Here is a 12,224-nt window from a genome sequence, read left to right on the forward strand (position 1 = left end):
AACGGCGATGAAATCGTTGCCGCGCTCCGGGTGCTGTATGTGCGAGTGAAAGGGCGTGAGGGACGCGCGCTTTCACGGGGAGCGAACGCACGTCAGAGAGCAAACGCGCGTTCTGCACCGTGCTCCCTGAAGGGCTGCGGAATTCAGCGTCTCTTTCCTCCTTTCCATATATAGAGAGCGAGCGCAACTTTTTCCGTTGCGTGTAAGGCTGTGGGGGGACGGGAGGGAGGAAGGGGAGGCGACGTTTAGCTGCGGCACCAAATACGTATTTATATAAATAGGGCGCGCGCTTTCGGTGCGAACGCGGGCAAAACGCCGATGGCGTTGACAACAGTTCTGCGCGTTGCTGGTGCTGCTGCATGTCCAAGTTCATACAGCTGATAAAACTACTATCCTTACTCCGTATAGCTCTCTACTAATTTGCTATCGCAATTGGTGCTTCGCCTTTCGTGTGAAACTGCGACAAATTTTTTCATCTAAAAAGTTACTTGCTTGTTTTTACTTCAATTATAAATCACTCTGAAGAATTTAAATCTGCAATAAGGAAATGGGGCCCATGGGGGACGCATTGGTTGGTATTTGCCCTTAGAGAAGGTATTGATACATATGAGTGGGGCCCAGTTATTGCCATCAGTGACGTGTTTTTTGTCCCTTGCTTAAAACTGTTGCACGTGTCTTCCAAGCCTCTGCACTTGGTGCTTTTTAATGCGAAAGCATTATATGGCTAATGAAGCGGAAAATCCAGCGGCGTGGCCGAAGATGGTACAAAAAAGTCATGTGGTCACAGAGACTGACCGCACGCCAGGTGATGCTTCCATTGGTGGAAGTGCGCGCGACACCACGTTCACTTCTGCCAATGAGAGAGGAGTGGCTCCGATGGACGAACAAGTCACGTGGTCACAGACAGACTGCCCGGTGGCCGTCCTATATATAGCACGGCGTGTCGCGGCGCTGCTGGTTGGTGCGGTGATTTCGGTGAGTTCTGTCATGCACTCCGATGGGTGAACTTTCGACTCAACTCGGTCATTAGCTGCGCCCGGCTCCTTTGGACATCCATGCGAGTGTATGAACGAGGCCATCGCAGTGCTTTCATCGCATTCATCCACGCAGGGATAGCTAGGTGCCCTTGACATTTATTATAGGGTGCGTACAGGTCCTTGAAATCCTTGAAAAGTCTTGAAATTGAAAAGTGCGTTTTTAAGACCGTTGAAAGTCCTGGAATATTTTTCCTTCCTTGAAAATCCTTGAATTTCGTGAGCAATGCTCTCTGATATCGACATTGCGACCTCCTTTCTGTGGTAGATCGGCGTCGATCTGGCTAACTCCCCATTTAAGAAACAATACACCAGCGCAAGGGCACATGGTTTCGTTTTGCAGAAGTGCACGGAAAAAATAAAAGGCTTCACCGTGTCAAACCGTGAACGGAGCGAGAGACCCGTGCCGCGCTTCGGTGCTGGCTCGGCTGGCAGTGTTTGCGCTGCTTTCCTCACTCTATCGTTTGTTTAACTCCTCGCTCGTCAGTCTGCCTTGTCCCACGTTCAGTCTTGTGCGCGAGGTGAAGCTAGTGAAGCTAAAGAGAGCTTCAGTGGAGCAACTTTACCACTGATGCTCAGTGCCTTTGAGGGGCAGTTTGTTGTAACATTATTTATGATAATATAAGTGCAGTAACAGTGCAGTAAGTGATCAAGGCTAGACATTATTAACATCATTGGGATATACATCTATCTGTTTTTATTTTAGTGCAATGCTGAATATTTTGAATATTTTTGGTGAACTTTGCCCAGCCTATACTGGAGAAATCTCAGCCTCAGTTGTAAGCGTTCATTTTGTGTTGTGATCTTGAAAAGTTATCAAGGCTAGACATTTTTATTATAATTGTGATATACATTTATTTATTTTAAGTGCAATAAAACTAGTCATTTTTGGAAATGTTAGAGTAAAGAAATCCTACTTTGGATGCCGCTTTGAGTCCTTGAAAAACCTGTGACAGGTCCTGGAAAGTCCTGGAATACCCTTGAATTTTTGCCTTGGAAACCTGTACGAACCCTGTATTATCTTTGTCTGTTTTCTGAGCACTTTTTTCTTTGACAACAATGTCAGTAACGGCCATCTTGGATGTGTCCAGGTTCTCAGCCGTAATCCAGTCCCTGTACCACCTGCCCATGTTCCGGCGCCTGGTACTGGCCTTCGAGCCACTCCGTGCATCTGCCCGGGACGGTCGGCCGTTGCAGGAGCAGCGCAGCCTGGGGCTCATGCTGGAGCTCAGGCCCCTGTTTGCGTTGCTGGCCGCCTCCCGGCGCAAGTACGTCGACCCCGGCCGGGCGCTCGAGCTCCTGCGGGACGCCTTTGTAGGCACGGCGGGAGGCGCTGGTGGATCTCAGGTACGTCTTGCATTGATGCTTCTAAGGGGGTCAGCAACCTTTGCTGCACTGGGCGTCGATTCTGCCTACTTTCTTTCCATGCCCCGGAAAATCTCTTGAAAAACACCTTTTATTGTGACAGCATTATATGCTAATGAGGAGGAAAATCCGGCATTGGCGTGACCACGATGGTCCAAAAAGCAAGTGAGCCCAAGTGAGGCAACCAGATGAGCCAATTCAGGCACAGGTTTAATTAAGGTAGAGTTCATTACGGCACTCGAACCCATGACCATTGGTGGGAGTTGAACCCTCGACCTTTGTTTGGTAGTCGCCATGCTGTTGCATTCATCCACGTAGGGATAACCAAGTGCCCCGTGAATTTTTTTTTTTTTTTTTTGTTACTGAAGCCGAGCAAGACAGGGCTTTGCAGGAAGATGGAGGCTTGAAGGTACCGGCAGTGGTCGAGGAAGGAATGCAAGACCCTTGGAAAGACAAGTCCACTTGTTGAAGCATTGGCTCCAGTGACATCTCTTGTTTGGTACTCTTAAACATTTCCTTGGCAGCTTATAAGTGCGGTGTGACCCTTTTGCTCATTGCAGCATCAGTTTTCTTAGTTATTTAGAGGGAAAATAGTATGGGAATGCTGGGGTGTGGAGCTTTGGTTGAGCATCTTTCTCGACAGGAGAAGACAACAGCATTATGTCTGTCAGAAAAATTCTGCTGGTTCAGGTTGTTGAAAGACAGGTTCTCTTTGGATTTAGCTAGTTGCCAGATGGATTCTGCCTGCTTCTATTCATTGACAGATTGATTCAATTTTGCTGACACATGGATGAAGTGTGTTGAAAAACGAGGATGTTTGCAGTGAAAATAGATTATTGGTCTTTTTCGCGTAATTTGACTCCGTTATATTTCAAATGAGTGTGCAGATAATTGTTTAGTTACCACAGTAGGCTCACATACAAGTTGCTTTGCTATGAAGGCCAAGCTGCAGGAGGTGTAAAGCTTCTGCTCCTCTATTGCAGTGCGAAGTAGTCCCACTGAGCATGGCATCACTTTTGGTTTCTAGAACATTGCCTAGATTGATTAAATTCAATTGACGATTGAACACACATACACCTTGTGCACAGTTTGCTTCATTTGTTTTGACAGCTGTTTGTTGCAAAAGTTTGTCATAAGCCTCTGAGGTGATCTGAGTGGTAGGCCAGCTCTCGAAAGACGACACTGTGTGAATGCCATTTCCTATTGAGACGTGCATGAAATTTTGACGATCTTACATGTGCCAAAACTTGAAAAAGGTCCAACTCATGTATAAAATGATATCTCCATACTGACTGTTTCATACAAAATCGAACACAGCATATGTGACGTTTCTTGACAGTGATAAATGGCACCACCGTTTTGTTGCAGCAATACCATAACTTTTTTATATATTTGGCATCACTACAAATGGTGCGTATGCCTGATTTGGCCTGGAGGAACAGGCGTGTAAAACACCCGAAGGTGTAAATTTAGGCTGCCCACCTTTCTCTGTACGAAATTCTATTGCGAACGAGACAGCTGTTTTGCCGCAAGTGCAGTGCGCACTCGATGCTCTTGTTTACTTGGCATTTGGTATAGTGACACGCTTTTGTCGGTGGCACGCAGGGTCCCAACAACCAGCAGATGCAGCAGCAGCAACAGCCACACCCTCAGCAGCAGCCTTCGCAGCAGCCTCAGCACCAACCCCAGCAGCAGCAGGACGTGTCCGAGTTCACGCACAAGCTGCTCGAGTGGCTGGAGGACGCCTTCCAGTTGGCCCACTGTGCTGCCAGCCCAGGCTCGTGAGTGAGCAGTGCGCTTACCCCCCTGCTTATCGTGCGTCTCATGCTTAGAATAATCATGAGCCATCGCTTTTTGCGGGGGCTTTCAATGTGTGATAGGTATATTGGGTTCACCTGGTGTCCTCAGTGAAGTACAGTCGCCGACCCATTTTCCAGATCTCGCGGGGACCGAAAAAAAGTCCGAAAAATCAAACAGGTCGCACCACTTGATACTTCGCACCACTTGAATCTCGCGAAGGCACAGGAGGTGTTGCCGATCACACAAGTGCGAAGCCGCACAAACACACACAAAGATGCGACGTCTCCAGGATGCAAGGGGACACACCAAGTGCAAAGTAGCAACTGAAACTTACAAAAAAAAGAAAAGAAAGAAGAAAAAAACTGATCCCGCATCAACCCTTTGAGAGTCGAATTTTTTTGCCAAATGCAACCCCCCAGGGTCGATTTTTTTTTTGTTGCTGATTTAAATTCCTCGAAAGAACCTATTCTGAAAAAAAAAAATGGTCGTAATTTTTTTAGGGTGACCGTAAAGTGACGAAAAAATCATTTGTGTTGTAAAATACACAATGTTTATTCATGAATAAGAAGATAAGCGCACTGAAAAATGGTTGTGTGCACGTCTGGAAACCGAAACAAGTGAGAAGCATTCGTCTTATCGCCAACAAGGTACGATAGAGCTTTTGTGGTCTTCAAAAAAGGAAACACAAAAACGGTAGCATCGTTGGTGTACATACGTGCCTGCCTGGGAACAGGTGTAATCGCACCGCGGTGAGCGATAAACGATCGGGTTAACAAGCGGTCACCCTTTGAGAGCACGTACTTGTTTTCTGGAAGAAAACTGGGAAGCAATACTTTCTAAACACAAGAAGATAGCCATGAAGCACAGTATATGGCCCACTGTTAAACTGAAAACCCCATTGGTATTTAGGACAACTTCGTTGTTTCTTCATATTCAGAGGGGGAAAAGAACTTAATTCTTTTATTTGACAGACATTCTATTGATAAAAAATATTCTCCAGACCTTCATATACATACCGAGTTATCAGTGCTGGCCAGCTAATTAGGTGTTCTCTAAAGCAGGGGTTCTCAAGTATGTTCGCTCCAGGGAACCCTGCTAAGCTCCATGAAGCGCCAAGGAACCCCCCCCCCCCCCCCCGAATTAACCGAATTAAAAGGTCCTATTTAACCGAATGTCGAATTATCGAGAGTATCAAGAAAACAATAAACAAATGCTTAACTATGTCAACACGCTTTTATTTACTCAATGAATCAGCAAATCCTGTTTATATTTAGTACAAGACCAGTGCGGAAGCTGAAATTCTCGTCATCTCATGACTGATTATCGCTAGCAGCGGCGAAGGCCTCGCGCGCGTAAATCCCGTTAATTTTTTCGCCAGTCAGCTGCTCGCCAACGAATTGTCCGTCCATCGCGTTGTAGCCGGTGCTCTTATCTTCGACAGCTTTGCACTGAGTCAAAGCAAAACTACTGCTTCCGGCAACTGCTGCGGACGAAACCGCGGCCGCAGTTTAGAAGGCAGGCTATCGATGCACACACCAAGTCAAAACGAAACTACCGTTCGCTGCCTGAAGTGCAGACGAAACCGCGGTCGCTATCAACGCTACCATGGTTGGCGACTACGCAGTTGTGAAGGCATGCAGCCGACGCGTGCACCGAGTGTTTGCCGCAACCACTGTGGACGAAACTGCGGTGGTTATCGACACGATCATGAATGGCAACTACGCACTTATGTAGGCACGCGGCATGCCACCAACGCGATGTTACGCGCGGCGATAAACGCAAAAATAGTCTTTCAGGGCACAATTAGGCACGAAGCGCTCCGGCGTTGCTGTCAATCACGTGCCGCGCACGATTGCCGCTGAGGACCATGGCGATGTTGACTGCGCCGCTTCGTTTCGGTTGGACGCTAGCGCCGTTCTTGCTCTTCTGCGGCGCGTATTTGCGATTTTCCGCGCATTTTCTTCTTTCATTTTTTTTTAATTCCTCCAACATATACGTCAGTGCACATGCAATCGGCTCCTACGCTATCTACAAACGAGAGAAATGCGCATGTTGGTAAATGACGGCATCCGAAATTTAAGTGCGAAAGCTTAGGCGCGCTGCCCATTTTCGAAGGTTGGGTGGCTACAAGCTGCTTGCGAATTTATTGCGCAGTTCGTGCGTTGCCGTTACGCGGTGTGATGTGCTTTTTGACACTCGGGCATGAGTAATGGAGGTTCTGTGAATCGAGCGCACCTCGTTTTCGCCGTTTTAGCCACTTGGTGAGCGCGGGACCACGGAAAATTTATCAGTGGCTCGTGGAACCCCGAGCAGGGGCCTGCGGAACCCCAGGGTTCCGTGGAACCCACTTTGAGAACCCATGCTCTAAAGAGTAGGGCATACTGTGCATCTCTGTTCAGCTAGCAAGATACTTGTTATATAATGTGATTATCCTCCTGAGAATGCGCAGCCCTGTGTTCCTTGCACAAAATTTGGAAGCGTAAAAGTTTGTGCTAAGTTTTCTGATATTCGATATTCAATTCGATATTTGGCTTTTTTGATTTGATTCGATAGTCTATTCGAAATCTGCTATTCGATATTCGCACACCCCTAGTAATTTTGACTCTCCCTTCATCTTCGCTATAATGAGGTTGGAGTGTATGAAGGTCTCAAACCAAGAGACAAGAACAGGTGTTTAATTTTCTTCTAACTGTCATGCTTGCAGCATACCTCGCATGGAGCAGACGAACCCAATGCTGGACCTTTTCTATGGGCGCTTTCGGTGCGAGGGTGAAAATGAAGGTGAGAGCGAGCGATCTCTTGGCACCATTATCTTCATGTAAAGACCTGTCTCTTTTTAAAGTTGGCATTTAACTTCAAAACTTTTTTTAGCTTCAGCTCACGTACAAATGGGAAGTAATGGTAGATTTCATCGCAGCAGCAGTTGATTCACTAATTGAGCGAGCAATTAGATTTTGGGATTCCCAATCTCTTGTTGCAAAAGAAACTGCTCACCCCATTGGATCATTGGGGATGTTGCCATGCACCCACTTCCGGAAATGCTATTTACACTCAAGTCTTTGTCTGTATCTTTAATCCTTTGTTGTCGTGAGGATTTCCTCAATTTGCGGTCGTTGTGGTCAGGAACTATTTGATGCAACACCATGCAGAAAGAACATTCTGTGAACAAACATGTAGTGACTGATTTATTCGAGGTTCTTGTACAGTTTAGTCTGCACCCTGCGTGATTGCCAGAGGAAATGTTTTCTCTAGCGTCCTCATTGCTGCTGTCTTCAATGCTCTCATCCGAGAACGTTAACTGGTCGTTAGAAGGTAGAATGTATCCCTCGTTAGCACTCAAGTCGTCTTTAGATTCCCTAAACTCATGTGAGATGTAACGTAAGTGTAGGAAATTTCACCACCCTCTTGGTGCTTAGCGGTATGATAAGTGTGTACGAATTTCAAGTATGGCGCTAAAAAAGTGCTGCCCTTGTACGCAGATGCTGCAAAGTGTATGAGAAATGTTCCGCAAATGTGCACAACAAACGCAGAGAAAACAAATCTAGCGCGAGCAGGAGAGCACTTCCTGACATCTGACAAAACCAATATTTTTCACTTGTCGAGAGGCGCCAAACATATTTGCTACAGTGAAATCTCGATACATTAGAACCCGCTGTTACGTTCCCGGGGGCTGTGTTTTCCCGGCTGTTACGTTGTTTTCGGCCGATCCCGGCACAGCTCCCATAGAACCCAATGCATTGGTAACCCCACTATTACGTCGCATTCCCGTATCATACGTTGCTAACTGTCAACCCGCGCCGGCCTGAGCGGCCATTTCGACTTTTCAAGTCGCTTGGCTTGGTTGCTTGATAATGGCCTTGGCCGCCCAAAGTGCCGGGGGCGACACGTATTACGTATTTTTGGTTTCCGCCAGCGAAAGTATGGCTCTTGAGATCCGCATTTTCTATTTAAAGATGGTGTCTATGACGCGTTGCAGCCCCAAAATTGGTTTTGGCTCGTAGTTGTTCCGTATATAGTCAAAGGCGATAACGCAGTCGCCGCGCGCCGTGTGCTGTATGTGTGAGGGAAAGCGTGCGAGGGGAGCCGACGACCGCTTCTAAACCTCACGTGCAAAAGAACGAAAAGCAGGGAGGAAGCGCGCCTTCTTCCGTTGTTCTCAAGGCACTGGCGAGGGAGTGAGGTGGGAGGGATAGCGGGCAGCGTTGTGCTCTGGCATCAACTGCGTACTGCACAGCGGCGCGCGGTTACGCGGGCCGTATCTTGAAAGCAATCTGTATGGGGGCAGAGTCTATGCAGTGTAGGTGTGTCGGCGGCTCCTAGCTTTGTGCGTGCTGTGTGTTCTCGGCGCTCAGTTTGCGTTGAAGCGATAGACTACAGCACGAAGGTCACTTCGCTCGCTTCTGCAGCGGCGCTTAACTTCCTCACGCCAGCGTTTGACAAGCGCGTGTCCGTGCTCATCGAGTGGGATGTGTTCATGTTTGCCTCTGGGCGCTGACACCATACTTGTTAATTAGTTAATAAGCAAATGTTCACAAGTTTATAAGGACGATAAAACTACTATTCTTACTTTGTATAGCTTATCGCAATCGATACTTCGGCTGTCGGGCGGAACTACTTTTTTTCACACGCATGAATGAAAATTATATTGTGTGCAGTTCAACACTTCTCCTATTTCTCAATTTTTCCTGTTGCCCGGCTCTTGCGTTTCCTGGCTCTTATGCTTTTTTTTTTCCGGTCCTGTGAACAACGTAACAGCGGGGTTCTACTGTATAACTAACTTAGGGGACCACGTTAAATTGTTCACTTTTCTTAAAGGTCGTTATAGTGAAAGCCCCAAAATTAACCATTTCGCCTATCAACCTATCAGTTTATCTGTTGTCACCGTACGAGTTATCCACGCAAACGTCGCTGATGGCTCTTGGCCTGCACTGTAGCTATTTTTTTTCACCGTACGAGTTATCATTACGAATTATCAATCATACGTACGAATTATCAATCATACGTATGAATTATCAATCAGATAATCGAGAAATCTGCGGAGTACAATCAACCTCTCTACATGGCTTTCATAGATTATGAAAAGGCATTTGATTCAGTAGAGATACCAGCAGTCATAGAGGCATTGCGCAATCAAGGAGTACAGGAGGCATACGTGAATATCTTGGCAAATATCTACAAGGATTCCACAGCTACCTTGGTTCTCCACAAGAAAAGTAGAAAGATACCTATCAAGAAAGGGGTCAAGCAAGGAGACACAATCTCTCCAATGCTATTCACTGCATGCTTAGAAAAAGCATTCAAGCTCTTAGACTGGGAAGGCTTAGGAGTGAGGATCAACGGCGAATATTTCAGCAACCTTCGGTTTGCAGATGACATTGTCCTATTCAGCAACAATGGAGACGAATTACAACAAATGATTGAGGACCTTAACCGAGAAAGTGTAAGAGTAGGGTTCAAGATGAATATGCAGAAGACAAAGATAATGTTCAATAGCCTGGCAAGGGAACAAGAATTCAGGATCGCCAGTCAGCCTATCGAGTCTGTAAAGGAGTATGTTTATCTAGGTCAATTACTCACAGGGGACCCTGATCATGAGAAAGAAATTTACAGAAGAATAAAATTGGGTTGGAGTGCATACGGCAGGCATTGTCAAATCCTGACTGGGAGCTTACCACTGTCGTTGAAAAGAAAAGTGTACAATCATTGCATTCTACCGGTGCTAACATATGGGGCAGAAACTTGGAGGTTAACAAAGAATCTCGAGAACAAGTTAAGGACCGCACAAAGAGCAATGGAACGAAAAATCTTAGGAGTAACGTTAAGAGACAGGAAGAGAGCGGTGTGGATCAGAGAACAAACGGGGATAGACAATATTCTAGTTGACATTAAGCGGAAGAAATGGAGCTGGGCAGGCCATGTAATGCGTAGGATGTATAACCGGTGGACCATTAGGGCTACAGAATGGATACCAAGAGAAGGGAAGCGCAGTCGAGGACGGCAGAAAACCAGGTGGGATGATGAAGTTAGGAAATTCGCAGGCGCAAGTTGGAATACGCTAGCGCAAGACAGGGGTAATTGGAGATCGCAGGAAGAGGCCTTCGTCCTGCAGTGGACATAAATATTGGCTGATGATGATGATGATGACGAGTTATCCACGCAAACGTCGCTGTTGGCTCTTGGCCCCCGCTGTAGCTATTTTTTGTCACCGTACGAGTTATCCAGGCAAACGTTGCTGTTGGCTCTTGGCCCGCGCTGTAGCTATTTTCTATAGATTCCGCCACCGCACATTACCGCAGCACAGTATATAGAATGGCGCGCAAGAGAGATGCTGACGACGAGAAAACTACCGGCAATGAAGGAGCTCCATGTCACCTATAAAGCGCAATGTTTCTTTCTATTTGTTTTTCACATTCCTTGCAGTGGACACCGAAACTGTCTCGCTTGAGGCAGACACCTGAACTATTCCAAAATGCAAGCACGTGTAAACGACATCGTCTGGAAAGTGCAACCTTGTGAGATCCCCACGAACACAAAGGTTACATTTCTCTGCGCGCATAGCTGGAATGGCCGCAGAAAGAAGAATGAAAGAAGGAAGAGACGCGCCTCCATTGCTAGGCGACAGTTCTCTGGGCAGGGCAGGCGCTCACAAAACCCGATGCGTCAGAGTGGACGTGATAGCTTTGCAGGCTTCACTTTGCACCGCCGATGCAAAGATATCCTCTACACGCCACAAAACTGCTTCTTTGGTCATCGACTGTAAAATTTAACAAAAGGAATTCTTTTCTTGTTGAAAATTTGTTTTTTCTGATTGCTCGATAATTAGGAATATCTCACGGCCCCTACCGTGTAAGACAAATTTGTCATTGACTGGACTTATTTGCATAAAAGGTTGAATTTTAATTTAACGAAATTTCAGTTTAACAAAATTTCGGTTTAACAAAGTAAAGTGCCAATTTTACCAACTTTGTTATACAGTAAAACCTCGTTACTATGAACACCACATTAACAAACTTTTCAGATTAATAAACCTTTCAGTGATCCCCTGCTGACTGCTTATAGCTTCAATGTAAAAATATTTCAGTACTACGAACTTCAGAAAACTGAACATTTCAGAATAACAATTCAGTTATTCAGTTTCCGTTTCATGTTAACAACGCCGCAGTACTACAAACTAATATTAAAGAATCTGGGAGATTTCCACGTATCCTTTACGGCTGCCGAAACAGTAGGCTAGCAGATGACGAAGCGCAGAAAGCAGACGCTGTGGTACACGGGTTCGGAAAACCTGAGACGATGCCCATGAAATCAAATGCGAGAGACATGGAGTCCTCCATGTCGAGCAAGAACTTTTTCTTATTCTTTCTTTCTTTCTTTTTTTTTTCTCTATATTGCAGAGGCGACGACGTGTCCGGTTTTGCAAGCGCATGAGCACCTAGACAAATGTCGCCTAGCAACGGAGGCGCGTCTCTTCCTTCTTCCGTCCTTCTTTCTGCGCACGCCTCTTCCTTTCATACTTCTTTCCGAGGCCGCGCAATCTGCGCACCGCGAAATGTAAACTTCGTGTCGTGGGGATGCCGCCTGGTCGCACGGTCACACTTTGCACTTTCCGGACAGTGTCGCTTACGCGTGCTTGCACTTTGGAATAGTTCAGTTGTCCGCCTCGAGCGAGGCAGTGTGGTGTCCGTGGCAAGAAACATTGCGTTTTGGAGGCGACACGGAGCTCCCATTTTGTCGGTCGCTTTCTCGGCGTCGGCGTCTGTTCTACGCGCGCCACTCTTATTATATGGTGCTCCGGTGGTGCGTGGCGGCGGAACCTACTGAATATAGCAACAGTGCTGGCCAAGGGTCAGCAGCGACGTTTTCATGGATAGCTCATATGGTGACAACTTTGGAACGGATGGGTTAATTGGTGAAATGGTTAATTCGGGGTTTTTCACTGTAACATCATTTCAGAATAACGAGCGATTTACCGTGGTCCCCTGAAGGTCGTTGTATCGAGGTTTCACTGTATGGAGGTTTGATTGT

At 46.6% G+C, this 12,224-nt stretch overlaps 1 protein-coding gene across 5 annotated transcripts in view; it reads left to right on the top strand.

The window, feature by feature from the left end:
* Positions 1-12,224, top strand: part of LOC119455502 (ubiquitin carboxyl-terminal hydrolase 25-like) — a 96,766-nt gene that overhangs the window by 14,525 nt on the left and 70,017 nt on the right. For all 5 annotated transcript variants that reach the window (XM_049668832.1, XM_049668833.1, XM_049668834.1 and 2 more), the window contains 3 exons: positions 2,126-2,381; positions 4,005-4,180; positions 6,904-6,980. In XM_049668832.1, coding sequence (XP_049524789.1) covers positions 2,126-2,381; positions 4,005-4,180; positions 6,904-6,980 — 509 coding nt within the window. The remainder of the gene's footprint in view (positions 1-2,125; positions 2,382-4,004; positions 4,181-6,903; positions 6,981-12,224) is intronic.

The sequence above is a fragment of the Dermacentor silvarum genome, chromosome 6 (genome assembly GCF_013339745.2).
Source record: "Dermacentor silvarum isolate Dsil-2018 chromosome 6, BIME_Dsil_1.4, whole genome shotgun sequence".
In the NCBI taxonomy this organism is placed as follows: domain Eukaryota; kingdom Metazoa; phylum Arthropoda; class Arachnida; order Ixodida; family Ixodidae; genus Dermacentor; species Dermacentor silvarum.